The sequence below is a fragment of the Heloderma suspectum genome, chromosome 5 (assembly GCF_057233095.1).
Source record: "Heloderma suspectum isolate Gila_16-S chromosome 5, 16-S_ref, whole genome shotgun sequence".
NCBI classification, from domain to species: Eukaryota; Metazoa; Chordata; class Lepidosauria; order Squamata; family Helodermatidae; genus Heloderma; species Heloderma suspectum.
This window is the reverse complement of record NC_139462.1, coordinates 125,042,086-125,069,493: the sequence shown is the minus strand read 5'-3', so window position 1 is coordinate 125,069,493 and position 27,408 is coordinate 125,042,086. Positions and strand designations below refer to the sequence as shown.

Genomic DNA, 27,408 nt, shown 5'->3' with positions numbered 1-27,408 from the left:
CCCAATGGTTTTAGACAACTACTGCATGGGAGAACAACTGCAGGGACTCTTGGAGGATACTGATTATCTAGACCCATTCTTGTCTGGATTTTGACCTGGTTATGGGACTGAATCAACCTTGGTTGCCCTGATGGATAATGTTTTGTATTGGCCTCAGGAGCATAGCCAAGTAATTTAATAGTGTTAGAGAGGCCTAGAGATCCATAATGCTTGCTTAAGTCCATTATTGGTGCAATTCCCGTGCTAGTAAGCCTCAGAGTATGTGCAGATGAGTCAAAATGCCGATAACAGCCTTCTTAGAACATTCCTTGCTAATGAGCAGAGTGTCTTATCACTGATGTGCCTGAGAAGCGGAGTTCGTTTACCTTGAAGGTACAGGTGGCTGTGCTGAGAACCTAGTGCTGCTAGTTTATGCTGAGAATGAATGCTAGGGTTATGCTGAGAATGAACGCTAGGGAACGCAATGTTAGAATAACATTGGGTGACCATTCCTTGGCCCCTTGGCTATGGGGTTCTGCAGGGTATGGGACGATATCCTGTCCCCAGTGTTGATTAATGTCTATATGAAACCACTGGGAGATTAGGGGATTTGGAGCTAAATGCCATCCGTATGCTAATGACAAGCAGTTCTATCTCCCTGTGATATCTGAATCAGGAGAGGCTGTGTGAGTCCTGGATCAGTGCCTAGACTCAGTAATGGGCTGGATGAGGGCCAATAAACTGAAGCTGAATCCTGGCAAGACGGAAGCCCTGTGGGTGAGTGATTGCCAGGTCTGGGAGATAGGCTCATTGCCTGTTCTGGATGGGGTTGCACTCCCTCTGAAAGATCAGGTCTGTAATCTGGGGTTACTCCTAGATCCATCACTGTTGCTGGAGGCCCAAGTGGCTGCGATGGCTCGGAGTGCCTTTTACCGTCTTTGGCTGGTTCGCTAGCTACAGCCTCTCCTGGACAGGGATAGCTTGGCCCCAGTGATATAGGCATTAGTAACCTCAAGAATTGAGTACTGCAATGCGCTCTATGTGAGGCTGCCCTTAAAGCTGCTCCGGAAGCTGGAGCTAGTGCACAATGCAGCAGCTTGGCTGTTGTCAGGAGCTGCCCCTTTGCAGCATGCAACTCCTCTGCTGGGGGACCTGCACTGGCTTCCCATTTGCTACCAGGCCAGGTTTAAGGTTTCAGTACTAGTGTACAAAGCCCTAAACAACTTGGGACCAGGATACCCGAGAGAGCGCCTTCTCCCTTACCAACCTGCCCAGTCACTGAGGTCAGCAGAGGGCATGTCCCTGGTGGTTCCACATGGACCTGTGGCCTGACTGGAGTCCACCTGGAGAAGAGCCTTCAGTGTGGCAGCCCCCTTCCTGTGGAACTCCCTGCCTGTGGGAGTCAGGCAGGCACCAACACTGCATTGTTTTCAGCGCCTCCTGAAAACAGCTCTTTTCTAGGAAGCCTTCCTTGGTTCATCAGCCTCAGTTTTATTGGCACTGTTTTTTTTAAAGAATAATTGTAATATCATGTTTCATTCTTTTTATCTTTTATCTCTTGTTCACTGCTCTGGAATCTGTTTAGATGTGGAGCGGTATACAAATATTATTATTAATAATAATACTAGTAATAATAATAATATAGAGCTCATACTGTATGCAAGAGCTTTCCCACTCAACCCTGAGCCAGGGCTAGATCTGAACACGGGGCTGATTACATGCATGGACCCGCACTCAACATTGAACTGAATGAGTCAATTGCTTATTGCACACCAGAGCACACATAGGATGTTGAATCTGAGCCTGATCCTTTATGACACTTGACAAAGGAACTTTCTGTCTTATTAATATTCTGCTGTATTTTAAGATTTGTTCCAAATGAGAAGTTGTATATAAATATTGTCAATAAATAATTTCAAACACCATTTTAGTGTCCTTTGTTGTAGAAGAAGGCAAGCAAAATCAGAATATTAAAAAGTTCATAATGGTAACTTATATATTGCATTTTGAGTCAGACACCTGTCCTCAATGGCTCAGAATGTCAGGCATTATGTAATATAGCTAATAATGGTAAGGTCTTTATGATGGCTGGTCTGTGCATTTAACGTGTCCTCGAACCACTTTTATCAAAGACTATACAATGCCTGCTGCTGTAACATGATATCTACAGTTTTTAAAGTGTGGTGCTTGACTGCCTCTCTCAATTTACACACTCAAGATTTAAAAAGAGGTTAAAGGTAGACCCTGCAATAGCAGTCAGCAGTGCAAACAAACATATCTTCTCACTTTCTCTTTCAATTTTCAACTTTTTTGGTCTAGTTCTTATTGAGGTGGTGAGAAAACTAGCATGCCAGGAAGAAGGCCAGGTTAGAACCTTTCTACCTGATACCTAGTTTTCTATTTGGAGAGAGTATTTTTGTATGGAGAAGACATGATGTGAGCCTCTGCCTCAGTCTGTACTGAAACGGGTACCAGTTCCACTAAGAACTTTGTTTATTTGTTCATTTCAGATTTTGCAACAGTTTGTCAGGAGTGTACAGACTTCCACTTTCCTGGGATTCAGGAGCAGCTTGAAGTTGTTCAGCAGGTAGTACTTTATGCGCGAGCACAGCGCCACAGTAAGTCCAGTAAGTCCAAGGTCTTCTCAGTTTTCCCTTGCCAGTAAAATAAGCATAAAGTATACTCTTTGGAACCCATGGCCATTAAGTATTTTTAAAAGTGTTGTATAAGATATTTGGTAAACAGTGCATTGCATTTTCCATTTATTTCAGTGTATTGTTCTTGAACACTAAAAACATATACTCAGGATGGGTCCCATAGGTGACTCTAGCTGTATTTGAAAAACAAATGTTTTGCTAGGCTTGTCACTTAGGGAATAGGCTTGCTTCTAATGTATACTTTTATGTTTCCATGTGGAGAAGGTGGAACGTAAGTAATAACGATTTATTTTGTATTCTTTATACTCTGCCAAGAAGGGCTCCCAAAGTGGCTTCAGTGAAAATCCAACAACGATACAAATGAGACCTAATGAAATCATAACCTTAGTGCTCTTACAATAGTTGGTTTCCGCTGTATGTCCCCCTACCCCCCTGTCAGGCCTTACCTCTCGAAATATTTCTTACACCCTTCTCTCACAGAAAGCTCCCTCAAGAAGCCCAACTTTTTTTGCCTTGAACACTCATCTGGCCTGATATTCTCACTAAAGTGTTCACACATACAACTAAACCTCCGAGTCTAGAGAACAAGTCAACATATGGTCATGCCCATCCCCTTGCCTTCACTCTGTCCCTGAAGTGACCACTTCCTTTGGTTTTTCCCCTATCAAGAGCACCCAGCTGATGTCAATCAGAAGGGATGGAGCTTCTCCTTCACCTGACCCTAATCTAATCATGGTTATATCTGCTCTCTATCCCTCTGAAGCAGCTCCAAGCAGCAGAGGGGATGGGGGTAAGGAAAGGACATGGCAACAGTCCTCCCCACAACCCCAGTGTTCCTGCTACTCCTGTTTGTGGTTGAGACTTTACTAGGGCTAATACAAATGCCACACACACACCCATTACCGCCAGTAGCACCTCAAACACTGATGGCACTATAACCGCCAATTCACTTCTTTCCTGTTGGGGTGTGCATGGCCTGGGCCATACTATAAGTATTGCTTGGACCCCATAACTTAGTCACAAGTATAACAACCTCCTAGAGCTTCATGTGCATGGTGGCAGCAAAGGTCTCCAAATCACCACAGACAATATTGCCACAGAATGCTACCTATCCAAACAAGATGGCAGAGGGTCACAATCCCTCCTGTCTCTCTGTCAGGGTTCCCCTTATGACCTGGACCCCTAAATAACTCCTTAAGGATCTCTTGCCTCCTTAAGAGTCCCACCTTCCTTCTTTTACCATCCCCTTTCCAATAACATGGGGTTTAGGCTGTGGATGTGGAGTGATTGACACATCAGACACTTGAGGTTTAACCACAAGAGCTTACTGGTAAATTTAAAGCAAGCAAATCACACCTAAAGGTATTTACACTCAGCTCTACTGAGTGATACAAAAGGCCTTAAAAGAAAATAAAAGTTGCAAAATGCAAGTTCCTTTACCCTAGCTGTACTTAGACTTCTCCAGGCTGCTTCTTCCTGCTTCCTCTTCAGGCTCTGGTCTCCCTGACTCTGCTCTTACTGTGCTGGCTTTTCTAACTCTCTCTTTTTATATACCCTTCTCCCTCAAAACTGAAAGTACTATTTCAAACCAGAAGAAATTAACTTACTGGGGAAATGAAGCTGAAACTTAACCAGGGAAATGAAACTACTCCTCTCAAGGATACCCCCTCCCAACAAAAAAAAACCAGGCCTCTAAGCTTAACCTTTTTTTCCTTTGCCTCTATAGGCTTCACACCTTCACATTCTCACACTTCAAATTTGGGAGTGGTGCATTAAGTATAGTATCAGTCTCTTTTTAGTCCATGTTGCCAGCACAGAGAGTACTCTGGCAGATGGTCTGAGCAGGACAGCTGTAGTCTGTCCTGCTCTAGTACCAATATTTTGCCTTTGGAGTGTTCCATCCCGGATCTCTTTGCAGTGTCGGAGAATGTGAGGTGTGCCTGGTTCTTGGCTTAAGAGGTCAGAACCCCCACATTCTCAGCAATGCCTTTCTCCTTCCAAGGGTGGAAGGAGCCATGTTTTGATTCGGCATATCTTGGTTCATGACCTCCTAGTTACTCACCATGAGAGTATACCTTCTCCTCTTTCAAGCCTGAGATCTTCAGATTTTGATCTTGCATTTCACAGCGTGAAGGATCCAGCCATCCGTGTAGTATTCATAGAGGAGAGAAAACTTTCTGCCAGGAATTCATATGCTTCTAAATGGAAGCAGTTCAGGTCCTATTGCATTTACCTCTCGCTCCATTCCACTGGCCCCCCTCTCATCGCTTCTTTACCTGGCAGTGCTCTTTGCCTCCCATTTCCCAGTTTAAGGTTTAGCGTAGTATGTTAACTTCTTATAGAAACAATATGTTTCCTTAAAGGCACATATAACCTTCATCCTCCCCATCAGGGACCCCTACTACAGTGGAGCCTGTCATTTTTGCCAGTCGAAATTATGCACTGCCCTTTTGAACCTCTTGCTACCTGTAATTGTGGCCTACTTTTCTGGAAATTAGCCTTCCTGCTTTCACCAGACACATCGGAGAACTCTCAGCCTTATTCTCTGACTCACCATTCTTGTCACTTTACTAAGACAAAGAGATTTTTACACCAGACATCTCCTTCCTGCCTAAGCTCATTTTGAAGTCCTATCTCAACTAGGGATGTCGGAGGATTCCATTTGGGATGTGAAGGTTAATGGATTTTTTTCTGGCTTGGCCCTGCAGATTTTGTTCCATTTTCCCCTGCTGCCACCAACTCATTCAGTAGCAAGTCGAGCCAATATGCGGATTCCGTTGTTTTTTAATGTCGTCTATTTGTGGATTTCCCCCCTTCCATCATTTCTGCAAAGTGTGATTTTTGCAAAGTGTGATTTGAGCAATGGGGATGGGTGAAATCAGAAAAGGGGACCAGATCACCCACTTAGCAAGCTGATCCTCAGGGCTTGAGGTGTTGAACTGACATTTGTGGGTCCCCTGCTTCCAGTTCACACTTTCCCAAGTCTCAGGCAAATGCTTTTAACACAGATCTAGCCTCCCCTCTCCTTTTTTTAGTTCCCATTTCAAGGCTCTCAAAAGCGGGTGGAGGCTAGATCTGTGTTAAAAGCACATGCATGAGACTCGGAGATGTGTGGGTGAGAATCATCCTACCTACATTCTTGTCAACATATATGGATAATGCTGAGTGCTTCCTCCACACCCTAAATGGCTGAGGGGTGGGGGAGCAACTTTGAAGCAAATGGGATTCCCCCCCCATGCAAATTGCAGGCACTGGGGACCCTCAGTCTAGATTAGGACCATAGTGGAGGACAAAGGGTTAAAGCCCCCTCACCCCCTATAACAGGATTCTAATCTGGATCAGATTTGACTGGAGGAGAAAACCTCCCTTTGGAACAAATGGGAGTTTCCCCTCCAATGCAAATTGCAATGTGTGCTTTTGGGGGGACAACTGTGTATGAGAAAGGGAACTGATAGATGAATGGTGTGTGTGTGTGTGTGTGTGTGTGTGAGAGAGAGAGAGAGAGGGAGAGGGAGAGGATGGATGGATGGATGGATGGAGTGAGTTAATATGTATGTGTGCATGAGAGAGTGTGTGAGGTGGCCATATGGCCACTTTTGTCTCTGGCTAAGCCATTGCTGGCATGTGTACCCAACACTTTCCCCCTGAAGGAATGTGGCCCAAGGAGGAGTCAGTGGAGGTACCCAACCCCTGGCTCAGGTACAGGCTGCCATCTGTAGCTCCTCAGCTCATCACATAGGGCTGCTACGTACAGGTTTTGAGGGTTCCCAGTTCAAGCCTCAGCAGTTTCTGACAGCTTGCTAGTCTTGAAGTTATTCGTGCACAATCTGTGCACAACCCTCCTGTCTCCCCACTTCAGGTTGATATCAGTATTGCTGTGGAGCTTGCTGAACTGAGCAGGAAGGCATGGCATCTTCCCCTTTAGGCATGCACACTGGACAGAGGGGGCATGCTCTGCTGCCTGAAAGATCTAGGTTCTAGTTCTATAATGTTTTGTTCTGCACAGGCTTTCCTATATGTGCATGGATAACTGCCAAGAACCTCAGTTACAGCTAAACAACCTTTCCCTCATGTGCTAAAAACTCACAATTTAATAGGGTTTGGTATAAGTGGGGTTACTATGTGGGTTATTGCCAGTGGTTCTGGCATCCTGAGGCAAGAAGAATATTCCTCTCTCTAACCGTGAGGTGAATAGCCTCTGTCAGAGAACCTTCAGTGATTCACTATAGATTCCTGTATGTGGTTTCAGGAAGGGGTCAGAGACATCTTGTTATTTTCCTCTTCTAATGTCTGTGTTCAACTGATACTGTGCACTCGGTGGGTTGTGCCCAAAGTTTGGGTGGTGAAAATCTGCTGAAAATCAGCAGTGTTCCAAAATTAAATGAGGTGCTGTTACTGCACAAAGAATTAAAAAGAAAATCATCAAATTTGCATTTCCCCCTAGTATTACCAGTACTTGAGGTATAAATATTCTGGGTTTGTCTTCCTAGCTTGTGTAGAATATAGTTTTATACTGCATTGTATGTCATCATGTTTAATTGAAAAGCATTTGGTTGTATATGATACCCTAACATGTTTTATTGTTTACAAATGCAGGAAGCAGAAATAGTAGCAGTGAAGACAAGTCTAAAAATATTGAACAACACCTATTAAATATTTTGCCTGGTACGTTCTGATTGTGCAGTCTGTTCAGTTAGACATGACCCTTGGTAGAGTTAAGATTGTGGCCCTATGGTGAAATGTCACTTAGTAATTTGTGAGAAGAGCTTCTGCTTTCACAGTGGTGAGAAAAGTTTGTGAACCCTAATGCTAATTACACAAATCCCATAGTTTTACCAGGATGGTCTTTGTGAATCAAAACCAGTCCTTTTCTGATTATCCAATAGGGTTTATATCAACCAATTAAGTGTCTTGTGAAATAAAATGATGTATAAACTAGTCAAACAATGAGTACTTAAGAGTATGTGCAAAAGTAAGTGAACCCCTGGTTGCATCAGCTCAGTTAAAGGGAATATTTAGAATCAGGTGTTTAAGCAATTAGGTAGATCTTCAGGGGTGAGTGTGGGAGGCCCCACCCTATAAAAGGATCAGAAACGTTGCGAGTTTGGTCTTCACCATATGGTTGTTTGGAAACACATCATACCACAATCAAAAGACATTTCTGAGGACCCCAGAAAAGCAGTTATTGCTGCTCATTAGCCTAGAAAGGGTGACAAAACCATTCCTAAGGATTTGAGGCTCCACCAATCCACTGTCAGACAGATAGTCTACAAATGGAGATGGTTCAAGACCACAGTCAGTCTACCCAGGAGTGGTCATCCTACCAAAATCTCTCTAAGAACAAACTGATGCATCATCCAGGAAGTAAAAAAGAACCCCAAAGTAACATCCAAGGATCTGCAGGCCACTCTCGCCTTGGTTAATGTGAGTGTTCATGACTCAACGATCAGTAAAAGAACAGTGAAGAAGAATGGTGTTCATGGGAGGATAGCCAGGAGGAAAGCAGGGGAAACCAGAGGAATTTGAGGGCCTGGGGCAATGGAATTTGGGCGGGGGTGGCTTGTCACACACAAAAATTACAATCATCTTGAAAATATATATAATCGAAAGACCATAAATACAATAAGACATATAGAAGAAACTAAGTTGCCCAGTTGTCTGGTCAGGGAAACTAAAAACCCCAAAGTCTGAGCTTCTTGAACAACTATAGTATACATATAAATACCTACATAATTAAAAAGTAAATATCAAAATATTTGTACCTAATAACTAATTATTACTACATTTAACCTTTCTTCAATTGGTAATTAAAACTATTTCAGACCTAATGTTAAACTGGGGATGGAGATCACTGTCCCTTCCATTATTGGGCCAAGTATTTTCACGTTTAAATAGAAGTTGTTCATCTCTTATAAATGGACAGTCTTTTAAAGAAAATGTTGGTGGGAAAAAATTATTAAACATTTATTGTTTTTCATTTCATTAACATTTATAATTCCGTATTAGTGACAGCCTGAGTAGCTTGTTGGCAAAGTGTTAGGGGGCACTCCTAGGGATGGGGGAGAATTTCTCCCCGAAACTTCGGGGGGCCGAGTGCCAACGTGTTCGGCCCCCCGAAGTAGTTTCGGGGAGAAATTCTCCGCACCCCCCCCCCCGGGACGGGACTTACCTTTCCCGAATGTCCCTCCCGGCGGCGGTTCGTCAGGTCTTCGACAGGGGCAGAGGCGGCAGCCGGTCTTTCAACCAGCTGCCGCCGCCACCATTACAAGAAAAGTAAAAACAAAAACACGCCCCCGTGATAGGCTACGTGACGATTAATGTAGCCTATCACGGCTAGATCTGCAAAGTCAGCCGTGATAGGCTACGTAAATCGTCACGTAGCCTATCACGGGTGACTTTAAAAAAAAAAAGCGCGTACGGCTAATGACGGCCCCCATAGGGAGCCGCCATTCACATTCCTTATTTGGTCGCTGTAGTCTACGTAAATCTTTACGTAGACTACGGTGAAAATAAGGGCAACGCTATTTGCGTTGCCCTTATTTTCGCCGTAGTCTACGTAAAGATTTACGTAGACTACAGCGACCAAATAAGGAACGCGAATGGCAGCTCCCTATGGGGGCCGCCATTTGCGTACGCACTTTTTTTTTTTAAGTCACCCGTGATAGGCTACGTGACGTTTAACGTAGCCTATCCTGGCTGACTTTGCAGATCTAACCATGATAGGCTACGTTAATCGTCACGTAGCCTATCACGGGGGCGTTTGTTTGTTTTTTTTTACTTTTTATTTCGCGGCCGGGCGAGGCGAGGCGCCTCCTCCCCAGCCTGAATTTCGGCCGGGCGAGGCGGGAAGCCTCCCCCCCCCGGCCTGAACTTCGGGGGGAGCAGCGAAGCGCCTCCCCCCCACCGCGAAGCAAGCTGTGAGACCAGGTAAGTGGCTTTCGTGCACTCCTAACTCTGACCCCACTTCAAAATGCTATCGTTGTTACAAGGGCGAATTGGCGTGGCATCGGCAGGTCAGGAAGCTGGGTGGCAACTGCTGCCCGGGCGATCATAATAAGCCAGGTTTCGGAGGTCCTTGACACTGTTTTTTACTTTTGCATTTTATTTGTTAAGTTAAAAACCAGAAATAAAAGGTGGGTCCCTTAAGTACCGGGTTAAATAAAAATGATTAAAAATTAAATGGCCAATGTGCCTCGAGGTGGAGAAGGGGCTCCTATCCGTCTGGAGCTGCCCGGGCTCTCAGTCTGCCATAGGTATTTTTTCAGAATCAGCTCTGGATCAGATTCAGATGTGGTGCAAACATTAAACAGAAATGGGAAAAAAAGTAAACAAGGCCTTTTAAATAATGTTTTATGCCTTTTTAATAATATTCGACATCAAAATGTCCTAAAATAAAATCATAGGATATTCCCCCCCATACTGCTATAGTAATCCGCCACTAATAATGAGTAGGTGAATGTAAGTTTGTTTTGTTTTGTTTTTATTGCTACAACATGGTACTTGTTTATTGTTTTATCCTCCATAGGCTCAATCCACAAACACTTTTTAAAACAGATTAATGTTAAATGAAACTGAACGCACAACAGATCATTGTATACTGTGAAAATTAGAACCTGAACTGTGTACATAGATGGGTAGAATTAGGGGGATTCTAGGAAAAAACAAAAACCCAGGGACTTATTTGAATTCTAGGAAAATGGATGAAATGGTAGTTGCAGCGCGTCTGTCTTCAAGGAACATAATCAAACACTAAAGCAAAAATTTTTACCTTTCACAAAATTATTACGTATTTTTAAAAATCCAACTCAAGCTCATTTTTTTTTAGTTTTTCAAAATGTAAAAAAAAGGCTCTCCTTGCCTCAGCTCATGTGAATGGCTTGTATTTTATCAAAAACAAGCAAACAATGTTTGCAGGGGGGGCTGCACGGGGCCCAGGGCCAATGGCCCCTTTTGCAACCCCCACCCCTTCTGGGGAGGCCTGGAGGAAACTATTGCTCTCTAAAAAGAACATTGCTGCCCGTCTGAAGTTTGCTAAAGATTGCATAGATGATGCCCAAGATTTCTGGAACAATGTTCTCTGGACAGATGAGTCAAAGGCAGAATTTTTTGGCCTCAATGAAAAACATTATGTTTGGCAAAAAACGAACCCTGAGTTCGAACAAAAGAACCTCATCCCAACCGTCAAGCACGGTGGTGGGAATGTGATGGTTTGGGCCTGCTTTGCTGCCTCAGGACCTGGACAGTTTGCCATCATTGTCACAACCATGAATTCTGCAGTGCTTCAGAAGATTCTAGAGGAGAATGTCAGGCCATCTGCCCATGAGCTGAAGCGGAACTGAAAGTTGGTTATGCAACAAGACAATGATCGTAAACATACAAGCAGATCTACAAAAGAATGGCTGTGGAAGAAGTAATTCCATATTTTAGAATGGCCTAGCCAAAGTCCGGACCCAAACCTCACTGAAATGTTGTGGCCGGACCTGAAGTGAGCTGTTCATGCAAGGAAGCCCTCCAGTGTCACTGAGTTGAAGCAGTTCTGTAAGGAGGAATGGGCCAACATTCCTTAAAACCGATGTGAGAGACTGACCAACAGCTACAGGAAACGTTTACTTGAAGCCATTGCTGCTCCAGGGGAGGCCACCAGGGACTGAATCGAAAGGTTCGCATACTTTTTCACACATGGTTGAATGCTGAATCAGTTGTGGATAAATAAATGTTGAAAAAGCATCATGTTTGTGTGTAATTTGTTTATTCAAGTAATATAGTGTTCTTTATCTAGGATTATGGGGTTAGATTAAGATCTAACAACATCTTAGGCTGGAACATTTTCTCACCACTGTATTCTGAGTTTCTGGTGCTGAATGTCTGTCTCTTCTGAGTGATTCTGCCAAGTAGCTACATCCATGCATCGTGTCATGGTGAGGACAGAGCAGTTGTCTAGTTAGGACTATGTGATAATCTGAGAGAAGAAACATAATCGAAATCTAAAGATGAAGCCTTCACTACTGCCACCCCCACCTCCCCACCCACCCCACACATGGGTAGGTATGTTTTGGCAAAGGGGCGGAACTGGTGAGAAAGGCTGACAGAGAGCTTCCCCAGCCTCATACTATGAGTCCGAAGAGGGAGGAGGGGGAGGACTGAGCTTTTACCACGAGTTGTGCAGGAAAACTTGGAAAGACTGAGCCAATTACAAAGCAAGGGAGAGAGAATTCACCCAACAATGAATCTATTGGCTCCTGCATTCCAGGCATTGGCTCCTGCATACATGATTAAAGCACAGGCAAATGTTTTGTCTAGGAGTAGTCCCATGAAACCTACTTTTGCGGATTGATTTTACTGAATACTAATGGAACCCCTGTTATTCTGCACCATCAAATTACCCCCTTCTCTTTCAGTCCTCTGGCTCTGCAAGTCAGAGTCAGCTCCATAATATGCCAGTAGCAAACTTGAGTTAAATCTGCTCAAATGAGCCGTCGGCTGAAATGAGCAATGCAGTGACAGTCACATTGGCATGTGAGATTTTTGCCTTCCACTAAAAGAAAAATTACAACTTTCCACAAATGAGGAACTGCAATTTCACATTAATTTGTAAATCCAGTGCTACTCTGCTCACATGAATGTTTATTCAATTTCCACTCTAGTTGGCCACTGCAATATTGCTGGGACTGTCTGTTCCTAATCCAGTGCACCATCAAATTAGCAGCAACTGCTGCTGCTTTTTTGAACAAAGCTCTCTTCTATAGTGTTTAAATAGACTGGATAAATGGATTTTCAGTACATTTGACATAGTTATGTTTCCTCAAAGCTATGAATCCTCTTAAATTACACTGCTTTGCTTCCCCCTGCCACCCCCCAGAACTCTGTCTTCTTTTGCATGGCCTTTTCAAATCCTTTCCTTCAACTCTGGCATTTCTACCTCCTCCATCTCTGTATACTTCAGATGTTCTGTATACAGTTTCCATGTTAAAACATCTCTTTTTATACTCATCTTGCTTGCCATTTATAGATACATATCCAGCTATTTTGGCTTTGTCATACTTTATTATACAGATTTTCTGTAATGGAGAGGGAAATGAGGTTTAGATGATGTAAAAGGAAATGGGGGGTGGTACTCCATTTTTAAAAAAATGTTTGCTCCATTCTTATGCCCTGGTTTTGGTGGTGCTACCAGTATGTGATGTGTGTTTGTGTCACAGTCACTTGTACACCTTACTTTGTGTTATTGTCCAAAAAACTCAAGTAATTTAGTTAATGTGTAGTTGATAGAACATATTTAATTCTTCTAATTTAATGGCGAGAGTTTCGGCTATTGGGTGGCAGAGAAAATAAATAAATAAATAACTGTTCGGAATTGAGTCTTACTAAAAGACATTTTTAATAACCCTTGTGCAGTCTGTGGGGGCAAAAATCCAGCCCAAGGTGCATTTTTTGTTACAGAATTTACACAGAAGTACATCTGCAATGTAGCCCTTCTAAGAAATTGTCATTTGCACAGTATTAAAGAATGCCCCCTAATTTCAGCCTCTTACGATTTTTCTTTCTGTAAACAAAAAAGTGTCCAGGTCATAAAAACATCCCAGTTTTTGTTGTTAGGGTGCTTTTTTGTCCCAGCAAATGTTAAGTGATATGGTAAAGTTTTTTTTCCAAACACACATAGATCCAGGAAAGCAGATTTAACTGCCCATACAGACTTTTACTTTTGTAAACAAAAAAGGGCCCAGAATGAAAAACATCCCAAGAAACGTTTTTGGGGCATTGGGTGCTTTTTTGTCCTAGCCTATGTGAAATGTTTGGGTAAAAAAAGATGTCTCTTTGATTTTTTCAAACAAAAACTGATACAGAGCAGCAGATTTTAAGTGCCCTCCTTCTTAAACCACTTTTATGCGCTTTGTTTCAGCACATTTGACTTTCCTGACATGCATAGTGAAACATCAGAAAAAGATTTTTTGTAAGATTGTCTTCCAGTATTGGATAAGGATTTTAATGACACTGTACTCCTTTCGTATGTTTAGTCTTAAGTTCATCAGTGGAAACTGTATATTAAACTGTCACAATATTATTCTCTCAGGAGAATTTTACATCACTCGTCATTCAAATCTCTCTGAAATTCATGTTACTTTTCATCTCTGCGTGGATGATAATGTGAGATCGGGTAATATTACCGCCCGGGATCCTGCAATCATGGGCCTCCGGAATATCCTCAAAGTGTGTTGCACACATGACATTACTACAGTTAGTATTCCTCTCCTGCTGGTACATGCTATGTCTGAGGTAAGCAATCAGTCACCAATGATTGCCTTTATTTTTTGTTTTAAAATGTTATCATTGTTGGACCTGTCACTCTAGATTAGGGGTAGACAAACTTTTTGGGCCCTACATTTGACATTTTGAAAAAGTGTGTCATGCAACTCCACAAATTGCCATGTAGGGTAAAATGTTGGGAGCAACATTGTGGTATTGCTCTAATAGGACCCTTTCCTGATGTTCAGCCGGAATCTGGCTTCCTGTAACTTGAGCCCATTCTTCGGTGTCCTGCACTCTGGGATGATCGAGAAGAGATCCTGGCCTTCCTCTCTGTGACAACCTTTCAAGTACTTGATAAGCGCTATCATATCTCCCCTCAGTCTTCTCTTCTCAAGGCTAAACATGCCCAGTTCTTTCAGTCTCATAGGGCTTTGTTTCCAGTCCCCTGATCATCTTCCTTGCCCTCCTCTAAACCCTCTCCATTTTGTCTGCAACCTTCTTAAAGTGTGGCGCCCAGAGCTACACACATTACTCTAGATGAGGCCTAACCAGTGCTGAGTAGAGGGGAACTAGTACTTCCTGGGATTTGGAAGCTATGCTTCTATTAATGCAGCCCAAAATAACATTGGCCTTTTTTGAAGCCACATCACATTGTTGGCTCATATTCAGCTTGTGATCGACAACAATTCCAAGATCCTTCTTGCTTGTAGTGTTGTTGAGCCATGTATCCCCCATCTTGTAACTGTGCATTTGGTTTCTTTTTCTAGGTGCAGAACTTGGCATTTATCCCTATTAAATTTCATTCTGTTTTTTGCCGAGCGCTCCAATCGCATTTAATTTTGTTTCTGTCTTCCAGGATATTAGCTATCCCGCCCAATTTTGTGTCATCTGCAAATTTGACTCTACTGTTCCAATGGCCACTCCCTGTACCCCTCCACTTCTTTGTGCCTTTCAAAGCACATTTGTCCCACCAACAGGCAATAATTGTAGATCTAATACGGCTATATATACACACAGGCAGATGTACAATCCCTCCCCTCTGCCCAACAGACTGGTTGGCCCTTGCCCTTGTTCACCCCCAAAGTGGCTACCCCAAAGAGGCAACCCCCTGTGGTGGCGGACCCATTCCCAAGCTGCCCAGCTTTTTATGCACCAGACTGCAGGAGCTGATGCAATTGCATGCAGCTGGCAGAAGGTCTCTTGGAGAGAGTGCCAAGTCAGGGGTCCAGTCGTGCAAACAGGCAGCATTTACTGGCCCCAGAAAATCTCTCTGGGGCAGCCACAGGTAGACGGTATCTTACACTGCAACCTTATACATATCTACTCAGAAATAAATTCAGTGGGATTTACTCCGAGATAAATGTGTTTAGGATTGCAGCCTTAGTTGGTAAAATGTGTCTACCTTGGAGTATAAGGGGAAGCACACTTTGGCCTCTACCATCAGCTAGGGGGACAAGGGCCACTGGGCAGTTGCACCCCTGCCTCCCAGGAAGAACATCATGGGAAGGGGGAGACTTGCATAGCTCTATTCATCAGCTAAAGCAGGAGAAGCTGCCGGGAGCTTTCAGTAAATAAGCAAATACCAAAATGAATTACGCAAGGGGCTTGCGTAACTCAGTGAAGCCATAAGCTATGCCGTGCAGGGCCACCCAAGATGGACAGGACATGGCGGAGAGTGCTGACAAAATGTGGTCCACTGGAGAAGGAAATGGCAACCCACTCCAGTATTCTTGCCAAGAAAACCCCATGGAACGTATCACAAGGCTAAAAGAGATGACACCGGAAGATGAGCTCCTCAGGTTGGAAGGTGTCCAATATACTACTGGGGAAGAGCAGAGGGAATTTCCAAGTAGCACCAGAAAGAGTGAAGCGGCTGGGCCAAAGCCGAAAGGACACTCAGCTGCGGATGTGTCTGGTGGTGAAAAGAAAGTCCGATGCAGTAAGGAACAATATTGTTTAGGAACCTGGAATGTAAGATCAATGAATCAAGTTAAGCTGGAGGTGGTCAAACATGAGATGGCAAGATTGAACATCGACATCTTGGGAATCAGCGAACTAAAATGGACAAGCATGGGCGAATTTAGTTCAGGTGACCATCATATCTACTACTGTGGGCAAGAATCCCTTAGAAGAAATGGAGTAGCACTCATAGTCAACAAAAGGGTGGGAAAAGCAGTACTGGGGTACAATCTTAAAAACGATAGAATGATCTCAGTACGAATCCAAGGCAAACCATTCAACATCACAGTAATTCAAGTCTATGCCCCAACCACTGAGGCCGAAGAAGCTGAGTTTGATCGGTTCTATGAAGACCTACAACACCTTCTAGAACTAACACCAAAAAAAGATGTCCTCTTCATCATCGGGGATTGGAATGCTAAAGTAGGAAGTCAAGAAATCACTGGGATAACAGGCAAGCATGGCCTTGGTGTACAAAATGAAGCAGGACAAAGGCTAATAGAGTTTTGCCAAGAGAACACGCTGATCATAGCAAACACTCTTTTCCAACAGCACAAGAGGCGACTCTACACATGGACAACTCCAGATGGTCAATATCGAAATCAGATTGATTATGTCCTTTGCAGACAAAGATGGAGAAGCTCTATACAGTCAGTAAAAACAAGACCTGGAGCTGACTGTGGCTCAGATCATGAGCTTCTTATTGCAAAATTTTACCTTAAATTGAAGAATGTAGGGAAAACCACTAAACCATTCAGGTATGACCTAAATCATATCCCTTATGAATATACAGTGGAGGTGAGGAATAGATTTAAGGGATTAGACCTGATAGACAGACTGCCTGGGGAACTATGGACGGAGGTCCGTAACATTGTTCAGGAGGCAGCAACTCAATCCATCCCAAAGAAAAAGAAATGCAAGAAAGCCAAGTGGCTGTCTGATGAGGCTTTACAAGTAGCTGAGGAAAGAAGGGAAGCGAAAAGCAAGGGAGAAAGGGGAAGATATATCCAATTGAATGCAGAGTTCCAGAGGATAGCAAGGAGAGACAAGAAGGCCTTTTTAAATGATCAATGCAAAGAAATAGAAGAAAAAAACAGAATGGGAAAGACTAGAGATCTCGTCAAGAAAATCGGAGATCTCAAGGGAATGTTTTGTGCAAAGACGGGCATGATAAAGGACAAAGAAGGCAGGGACCTAACAGAAGCACATGAGATTAAGAAGAGAATACACAGAAGAACTATACAGGAAAGATCTTAATGTCCCTGATAGCCATGACAGTGCGGTCACTGAACTTGAGCCGGACATCCTCGAGAGTGAAGTCAAGTGGGCCTTAGGAAGCATTACTAACAACAAAGCTAGTGGAGATGACAGTATTCCAGCTGAGCTATCTAAAATCCTAAAAGATGATGCTGTTAAAGTGCTGCACTCAGTATGCCAACAAATTTGGAACACTCAACAGTGGCCACAAGACTGGAAAAGGTCAGTTTACATTCCAATTCCAAAGAAGGGCAATGCCAAAGAGTGTTCAAACTACCACACAATTGCGCTCATTTCACATGCCAGCAAGGTGATGCTCAAAATCCTGCAAGCTAGGCTTCAGCAGTATGTGAACCGAGAACTACTGGAAGTAGAAGTTGGGTTTCGAAGAGGCAGAGGAACTCGAGATCAAATCGCCAACGTTCGCTGGATCATGGAGAAAGCAACAGAATTCCAGAAAAACTTCTATTTCTGCTGCATTGACTACGCTAAAGCCTTTGATTGTGTGGATCACAACAAACTGTGGCAAATTCTGAAAGAGATGGGGGTACCAGACCACCTTACCTGTCTCCTGAGAAACCTGGTCAAGAAGCAGCAGTAAGAATTGGACATGGAACAACCAATTGGTTCAAAATTGGGAAAGGAGTACGACAAGGCTGCATATTGTTGCCCTGCTTATTTAACTTATATGCAGAGTACATCATGAGAAACGCCGGGTTGGATGAATCACAGGTCGGAATTAAGATTGCCGGGAGAATTATCAGCAACCTCAGATACGCAGATGATACCACCCTAATGGCAGAAAGCGAAGAGGATCTAAAGAGCCTCTTGTTGAGGGTGAAAGAGGAGAGTGCAAAAGCTGGTTTGAAATTCAACATTAAAAAAATGAAGATCATGGCATCTGGCCCCATCGCTTCCTGGCATATGGAAGGGGAAGAAATGGAAGCAGTGACAGATTTTATTTTCTTGGGCTCCAAGATCACCGCAGACGGTGACTGTAGCCATGAAATTAAAAGATGCTTGCTCCTTGGGAGAAAAGCTATGGCAAACCTAGACAGCATAGTAAGAAGCAGAGACATCACCTTGCCGACAAAAGTCCGTCTAATCAAAGCTATGGTTTTCCCAGTAGTAATGTATGGCTGTGAGAACTGGACTATAAGGAAGGCTGAGCACCGAAGAATTGATGCTTTCGAACTGTGGTGCTGGAGAAGACTCTTACGAGTCCCCTGGACTGCAAGGAGGTCAAATCAGTCCATCCTAAAGGAAATCAAACCTGAGTGCTCATTGGAAGGACAGATACTGAAGCTGAAGCTCAAATATTTTGGCCACCTAATGCGAAGAGAAAACTCTCTGGAAAAGACCCTGATGCTGGGAAAGACTGAAGGCAAAAGGAGAAGGGGACGGCAGAGGATGAGATGGCTAGATAGCATCACTGATGCAATGAATATGGACTTGAGCACGCTCCGGGAGAGAGTGCAGGACAGGAAGGCCTGCCGTGCTATGGTCCATGGGGTCATGAAGAGTCGGACACGACTGAACAACAACAAAAATGAATTTCAACAGAGAAAAATGTGAAGTCCTGCATTTAGGTAGGGAAATTCAGGTGTACAAATACAGGATGGGAGATACCTAGCTTGATAGCAATACATGTAATCTAGGGGTTTTTAGTAGACCACAAGCTAAATATGAGTTACAAGTGTGATGAGGTGGCTACAAAGGCTAATGCAATTCTAGGCTGTATCAACAGAAGTATAGTGGATAGATCACAGGATAGATCACATAGTACCACTCTGTTCTGCTTTGGTCAGATGTCATATGGAGTACTGTGTTCAGCTCTGGGCAGTGCAGTTTAAGAATGATATCAAGAAGCTGGAATGTGTCCAGAGAAGGGCAGCAAAGATAGAGGCCTAGAGATGAAGTCCCATGAGGGAGAGGTTGAAGGAGCTGGGTATATTTAGCCTGGAGAAGAGAGAATTAAGAGGTGTTATGATAGCCTCCTTCAAATATTTGAATGACTACCACATAAAAGATTCAGCAACTTTGTTTTCTGTTCCTCCAGAGTGTAGTTCAAATTACAAGAAAAGGGATTTCTACTAAGCATTAGGAAGAAATTCCTGATGGTACCAACTGTTTAACAGTATAACGTAGCTAGCAGTATAATTCTAGCCAGCCACATTCAAGTATATAATGTGAGTTGAAAATAACACTGTTCAGTTTGAATCCATTCACTTGAAAGAGTGATTGTATGTTGGGATGTACTGTCATTATAGAGTCTGAGTTATGTGCTATCCAGCTCATTTCAGCACTGGTTAAGAGAGTGGTGTATAAAAGCACATGCTTAGGGCTGGTTCACTCATGCATGTACAAACTGAATTTCTCAACACTTACTAACTATTCTGATCAATCTGTGGTTCATATGCATGAGATACAGTAGTGTGCCAGCAAGGCAGGCAACCCAAAAGGTGACCAATGGAGCAAGGGCACATGAAGCAGCGAGACAGGCCAAGTAGCCAGGTGCCTGGTCACAAACCAAGGACAGCTCTTAGGAAGCAGCACCAAGGAGAGCTCCCAGCGAGCAACTTGCTCTGAGGAGGGCTGGAGCGAAGGGAGGCCTTTTGAGCCTCTGCCTCCAGTCAACCTCTCATGTGCTCCACTCCCTGTCCTGGAGAACTACAAGTGCTTAAAGGGCCTCTCTCAGACAGACAGTTCTCCTTCACTCTGTGGCCTTCTGCTTGACATCCTGTATCCTTGGATTGCTGAGGGAGTATGGGATGCACTCAGTTCACCACAAGGGTCCCTGCTCTAGTTCTGTGGGCCATGGTGCTAAGGGATGCGGTTCAGCAGGCTTCCCGCCTCTCAGCCAGCCTCAGATTCAGTGGACTACTGATCACCAGCCTCAGGTTGAGAGCCAGAAACCTGGTCCAGCTCCTCAGCCGGTGACACTGTAGCCTTTGCTCAGCTTGCTCACCGATGCCAGGGCCATGACACTGAGAGCCAGCTGAATGTGTGATTTGAGTCCATTGAAACATGCTGCTTGATGTGATATGAACCTTTTGTCTGTAGTGTTTTATCTGCAAATCACCGCTTGATGCTGTGTGTGAACATGCATGTGTCAACCAGCTCAAAACAGAACAATTCACTTCCTGTAATATTAGCTCAATAAAGACCCTCAAAGTGTAAAGGGTCATGATGTTGTTCTTGAGCAGATTAACTTGGTGGGTTTAAATTCTCAGCTGCTTTGTTGTTGTTGTTGTTCAAAGGGTTATTTTTTATTTTTTACACACCCCAAATGACAAGCATACCCATTCTCATCCAAAATGCTCATCATCCAGGTGTTCCATCCTGTTTCTTCAGAAGTTCCTTTTATGGCATCAGCTGTTGACCTCACTGTCTGCTAAATATGTGTGCTTGGAGCAACAGGACTTTCCTTTTTAGAGACTGGTTTTTATCTTAGCCAAGGCACAGATCAAAACCACCAGCAAACGCCCACCTTGTGTATGAGCAAGAGTGTGTGTAGGCAGATAAATTACAATGGAGATCCAATATTTCTTCCGTTAAGTCTTAAAAGAAAAAAAATCTGTATTTTTTTATCCAGACTATTTTTTCTGATTCATATATTACATAACCCCAAGGGCAAAGTAAACAGACGCTGAGGATTTGCATCATGAGAAATTTGATTGTTTTCCAGCGTACAAAATGTTATGTGGTTTTATCTTTCATCTGTATTTTATACATTCACTGAAGTTACAATAAGTAGGGATTTTAGTTCTTTTAGAACATATCAGGGGACAAAGTTGGCTGTTGCCAAACAATGAGTCTAAAATTTAATATGAAATTAACCTTTACTTAAACACAATTAGAACACTGACTGGTTTTGCACAGCATGACACCCCATCATGGATAAGAAGCCACAATGGGTTGTTGTGTCAGGTGAACCCAGACTGCTTTTGGCCTTGTGGCTTAATTTTCACGAACAAGCCACCTTGACAACCCATGGCTTGTTGTTGGGGTTATTTTACCCATGATGGGTTGTTGTATCGTCCAAACCTGGGAAGCAGCTTTATCATGGGTCACAGCAATCAGCTACAGAGCCACTCTGCAAGAGCAGCAGAAAATACTGCCTCTGCTCTCCTTGAGAGCGATCTCGGTTCCCGAAGTCTGCCTAGCAACAGATTGCGCTGTGCCCTCTGTCCTTCCTCAGCAGTCTCCTCCCTCACCTCTTGCACTTTGTCACCAGTGCACTTGCTAGCACTTGTATGGGTGAGTTGCTTCTTGCCCATGTTCACCAGCTATGTGTAATCTGCACAGTGACCTTGAATGAGCTTGTTATCCTGTGTCTCATTTCATGAAAAAACAAACTTTTGCATCATTTTGACACATCGTGTGGTACAATCAATATGTTGTCATATGCAAAATTCCATTTTTTTGTGCAACAGATAGATACCGATATTAACCTCCTTTTTGATGAAACGTTCCCACTGAGGCTTCCTGAGCCCTAATATCACCTCCACCGTAACATTCTTGACAAAGCGGGGTGAGGGGCTATTATTCCACCCAGAAACAGTTGCTGCAGGTACTTTAGCAGTTGCAAAGTTTGCTTTCTAGAGCCATTTGGTCCCCATATGGCACCATAGATCCTGTGGAAGAGGTGGACAACAAGTCATTGCCACCCCTCTTCTCACAGGTTCCCTCTACACAACCATTGCAGGAGTCGGCCCGCCCTGCATCTGGGGTTCCATCCAAGTCAGAGGGAGAGAAGCACTGCGTGAGAATTAGGGTGATTTTCTGGACTGAGGCTGAACTGGACATATTTATACATCTTTGGATAAGCCCAGAGGCCCAGGAATTCCTGCACAGCATCAGGCATGATAATCTGTTCCCCTGGTTTTCCATACAGCTGTTACAACAGGGCTGCTCTCACATGCATGTGCAGCGCAAGGAGAAGTTGCATGGCCTGAAGAAGTTTAAGGAAATCACAACTCACAGTAAGCGCTCAGGGGTCCAGCTGTGCACCATGCCATTCGATGACAAGCGGGCGAGTATCCTTCTAAATCGGAGGGATGTGACACCTGGCTATACCACTGGCAGCAGGATTCCCTTGAGCCACCCCCCAGAGAGTCTGGCACCAGCCCATGAACAACTACCAGTCTCCAACCCATGAGCTGTCCTCCCTGCAAGCAACCCCACCTACTTTCCTACTGCTATAGGAAAGAAGCAATGCTGGCAGCGGCATAGCATGAGCCAAGAGATGCCCCATGGAAAACTAAAGACTTGGGCACTGTCATTTGGGAAGTGGTCTGGAGTACTTTCCCGAGGAAAATGCAGTCAGAGCTGGACCTCCCTGGGAAAAGGTTTGGAGATCTGCACCAAAGAACCGTGGGCACTCCCACCTGCAGCACACAGGCAGCTGTCTGAGGAGGAGTGAGTGCAGCACATTATTGTGGAACCAGGCATGCTTATGACGCACTCTCTCACTGCTCCCAGAGAGCCCCTAGAAGTTCTGGGTCATGAGCTTGAAGGGAGAACTTTCCCCAAACTGTCTCAGGTGGGAATGGGAGCTTGGTCACCACTGCCCCCCTTCCATTGACTCGGTGCATCTCTTGAAAGAGCCCGGTGACCCCTCCTTCGTTGGCTTCCCCATACAGGAGGTGGGTGGGTGGGAGAGGCTGAAGGCCTGAAGAAGCATAGCCTGAGGTGTCGCTGCAGCAGCCGAGACCGACAGGTGAAGAGCCCAGAGGCCCAGGGGAAGAACCAGCAGAGGAGGAGCCCCACTAACCTACATGCAGTCAGCAGCGTGTCTCTGTAACAACTGCAGAACCGACCGGGTGCAACTGGCCACAGACTTGATTAGCGCTGCTGAAGCAGCAGGGGAGCGCATGTATACCTTTTTAAGGAAATGGGCGACAACAAAAATTGAAGGTGGGCCAGTGAGCATCTAATGGAAGAAGGAGAACTGGTGCCTCAGCAACATGTCCGTAGCTGTCATCACCAACAACATTCTGTGACAGAGGGATGGAAGGAGGAGGAGGGTGGTGCTTTTCTTTTGGGAATGGGACTGAATCAAGAGCACTGCTCATGTGCTCAAAATCATTTCTTTGTGTTTCTTCACTCTCTGTGCCTGTTACTCTCCCCCGACCCACCCACCCCAATCCAGCTTGTTAACACAACCCTAATTTGACTTTTTGAGTGGCGGTACAAACTACTCTGCTGGCACCTGCTGCAGAATGAGCGGCATCTTGGTCAGTGAATGAAGACCTGCTCACTGCTGCCCACAGGCTGCGCAGGCTGGAGTGCGCTGTTTTCAGGACAAGAATCACACTCCCCCCCCCCACCCCTGCCCCCTCAGCTTGTTATGCTAATGGTGCCTGTTTCCCTCACCCCTGTCCTTAAGCAGCCGATACAGTAATGCTGCCAACTCCCAATGCCTCTTCCTCTGCCCCATTTGCTCCTCCTTGCTTTGCAGAGTAGTCAATGCCATCCCCCAGCCTATACTTAGAAGGGAGAAATGGCAGACGAAGCACTTGTTTCTGCAGCTGTTGACATGGCTGTAAAAGCCCTTACTGACCACTATGATGACCAGGAAGAGCTCCTCTCCTCATGCACCACTGCAACACAGCTGCCCAGGACTGGCTAGCTGCTGTGCCACGCCTGAGCACGGTAGGCGCAGGAGTGGTGGAGCAGATCTGCTTAAGGAGCCTTTTCAAGGTAGCTGCGGGAAGGCTCAGCACGCTGCAGTGGATACAAATATCAGCCTTCGTGGAAGCCGACTGATGCCACGGTCGCTGCCATGCACCAAAGCCTGCCGCGCACCGAAGCCATCTGGACGTTGATTCTGAACATGGATGCTTAGGATAATCCCAGATTTCATGGCAGTTTCCTCATGTCACAGGCCATGTTTGAAATCATGCCATCACAAATCGGGCCTGTAATCCAACATTCAGACACTGTAATGCGAAAATTCATATCAGGTTTTTTTTTTAAGGTTGGGGCTGGCCCTGTACAAACTTGCTTTCAACTTTGGCTACCTGCCACTCAGCTCTACCTTTGGAGCTGGGAACTCTACTATGTGCGGAATCTTCTGTACGCATTCTGAATGAGCTGTACCTCGCAGATGTCATGCGGGGGGGAGAGAAAGAACATGCGGCATTTCCATGATCTAGGGTTCCCTTGGAACCCCCAACACTGGATTCCTCACTTGTGCACATCTTAGCCAGGGAGGGGTGACGTAAATTTACAGCAGGGTCCTGCAGGCGCTTGCGGACTCAAAAGGGAGATTTATCGAAGTTTAGGCTGGGGTATCAGGGAGAAGCCGTGACACAGCTATCTTTTGGAATTAGTCTTTGGCAGACAAGTGAGCAATGGGAAGATTCTTCACCAGTCCACTGCAGTGGTAAACAGCCTGCCTATGCACCCCCTTATTCTTGGCGACCAGGCCTTTGCACTTCAGCTGTGGCTTATGGTGCCGTTCCAGGCACCTAGGACAGCAAAACAGAACTTCAGCTACTACCACAGCTGTGCTCGACTCCCTGTGGAGTGCCCATTTGGCTACTTAAAGGCACAGTGGCACTCTCTTTACACACTTCTGGACGTGGAGGAAGACCTCGTACCAGATGTGATTGTTGTCTGCTACATACTGCACAACATCTGCGAGTCAAGGGGGGACATACTCCTTCAGGACAACCCCAACCTCCCAGGTCCAGAGGCTGAAACCCCAACCTCCCAGGTCCAGAGGCTGAAAGTAACACCATTACCATTGATGGATGGGGGGATGAGCCCCATTGCTTCCTCTGAATCCAACATCTGAATCAGTGAGTCAGGAGGAAGCTAGAAAGGTACGCTCTGCAGCCTCTGAGTGGACCTGGACCCATTACCATCACTAAAGATTTAAAGCCGCATATGTGCCTTTCCCATCAGCTAATGGCATCCTTCCAGGAACAATGTAGATGACGCCCTTCTCCCCAATATATGCATCCCTTCCAGCCCCAATATAAGCAACCTTTCCGCCCCGTGCATTTCAGCATCCCTCCCCTCGAAGCATCTGGGAAGCATAGCATTCCCCGTGTAAGCCTCCCTCCGCAGCCACCAGCACCCTTCATCCAAGTGATGCCTAATAGTGCCTTCCGAAGGTAACATAGATTTGTAGATCTTGTAATGCCAGCAAACGAAGCCACAAAGAATGTTTCTCAGTAAAGATCTTTGGAGTTAAAACACATCCTTCAGTAGGAAAACTGCTTAGGGAGTTGGGCCGTGGGCTGGGAGCGTGGGGGGGGGGGGGCTGGCATCAACCAAAACCGACACCCAAGGAGATGAAGAGTGGAGTAGGGAGGGGGGCATGTAAAGGTTTACAGCTTTCATTAGAAAAGACAAGTATAGGCAGGTATCAGCAGGCACGGGACAGGAGGGATGGAAACATTTCTGACAGGAGCTGGCAGAGGCAGCAAACGCCCTGAGCATGCAATGGACCAATTGAAAAAAGTCTGCTGAGGGCGCAAAGGAAGGCAGCTAGGATATATGGAGAGGGTGGGAGGACGGGGGTGGGGGAACGAGCCATGGCAAGCCTGATCGTCTGTCAGGCACATCATGGGTTCCGTGAACAGCCCACACTGCATAGCTTGTTCGCCAAGTGTCATGTGAACCCACCCAATAAATCAAACAGAACAGATAAAACAGAGCAAGATAAAAGCAGGCATTGGTAAAAACCAATGAAACCTAGCAGCAGAGCAACAATCTCAGTAGGCTGAAGGCTTGTTTTAAACAAAAACGTCTTTACTTGCCAGGAGAAGGCCGGGCGGGGGGGTGATCCTCCCAAGGTAGGGAGTTCCAAAGCATAGGCACAACCACTGGAAAAGGATTAAAAATATTTGCAACTTTTAAAGTCTAAGAGTCTAAAGAGGTCCATAGTTACCCAAATCCTTTGGTAAATTTTGAAGTTACAGGACCAAATTAATAGGTTTCCTCTCAAGTTAGTTCTTTGTGTGTTGGTGCTAATTATAGGAATTGCAGATAGGAACTACTTGAACTGTCTGAACCAGTCAGCATTTTCTATTCACTTTGTGTACTTTCTGATGGAGTAATCTTTAGCATGTTTACTCAGACTGGTCCCACTGTATTCTATTGGGCTTACTCCTAGGAAAGTGTGCATAGGATTCCAAGCTGAATCCCAATGCATATCAGTATTTTTCCCCAATGGAGTATTCTGAATGAAATTCTTTGGTTTCTTCCAAAACGTGCCTTAGATACTGGTGGAACAGAGAAGGCGTCTGTTCCAAATATTTTAAAACCTGGGCAGATTAACAGCACGATCCTATGGCCCCTTACCTGAAGTACGCCTCAGTGAACATCAATAGGACTTCTGTGTACATGTGTATAGGATTGTGCTGTAAGCAGAAAAAGTATTCGGACTTCTTTAGGAGGTACAAATGGACTTATTTTTAGAACCCAAGGCTAACTTTTCTGTTAGCATCTGTTAGCAACTCTCTAGAATTACTGGGTAATTGGATTTATTCTTGGAATATGGGGACATAGCTCATGAGGGAAATAGCAAATTTAAACAGGACTAGTATAATTTGACTACACTTGATGAAACAAGTCATGTATAAATCAGTATTTTTTTTGTTAATTAAAGAAAACAGGTAACAGTTTGGGGGAAGAGAATTGGTGAGCATAGCAGTTCTGTACTCTCCAGATATACGAGATTTATGTGAAAGAAAGGTGAATTTACACACTGTAGCCAAAAGGGGGAAAAAAGAGTTACTTGTAATGGTCCCTTAATACAAATCACTTCCTGCATCTTTTGTTTTTAAACTTTTTCTCACGTTTAATCAATGTCCTTTTTCTTCCTTTAAGGAAATGACTATATCTTGGTGTCTAAAAAGAGCAGAACTTGTGTTTAAGTGTGTCAAAGGTTAGTGGAGCTGTCACATTTTACTATACTAGTTGTTGGAACTGACAATTTTATTTAATTGGGGGAAACAACCATAGCTTGGTGTTCACAGCTGTAGATTGACCACAGATGGTCACTAGGTTCATTCCTTACAATATCCTGTTAAAAGAAGATCATATAATAGGACTGAGGAAGATCTTCATTTGAGTCCTTGGATAGCTGCTGCCAGTTGGAGTAGACAGCACTGGACTACTTGGACAATGGTCTGATTCAGAATGTGGTAGTTTCATATATTCAATTTCAGTGTAATCTGCTTCATTTCTGTACTTTTTGAAAACCAGTGTGGTGTAGTGTTTATAGAGTGTTCGATTTAGACTCGGGAGGTCTGGTTTCAAATCCCAGCTCAGCCATAAAGTTCACTAGATG

At 44.5% G+C, this 27,408-nt stretch overlaps 1 protein-coding gene across 8 annotated transcripts in view; it reads left to right on the top strand.

The window, feature by feature from the left end:
• FERRY3 (FERRY endosomal RAB5 effector complex subunit 3) overlaps positions 1 to 27,408 on the top strand; it is a 53,868-nt gene that overhangs the window by 20,878 nt on the left and 5,582 nt on the right. For 4 of the 8 annotated variants that reach the window (XM_084860006.1, XM_084860009.1, XM_084860003.1 and 1 more), the window contains 4 exons: positions 2,490 to 2,606; positions 7,233 to 7,301; positions 13,708 to 13,910; positions 26,946 to 27,003. In XM_084860006.1, the coding sequence (XP_084716132.1) occupies positions 2,490 to 2,606; positions 7,233 to 7,301; positions 13,708 to 13,910; positions 26,946 to 27,003 (447 nt within the window). The remainder of the gene's footprint in view (positions 1 to 2,489; positions 2,607 to 7,232; positions 7,302 to 13,707; positions 13,911 to 26,945; positions 27,004 to 27,408) is intronic. The other 4 variants (XM_084860010.1, XM_084860007.1, XM_084860008.1 and 1 more) reach the window with 2 other exon arrangements.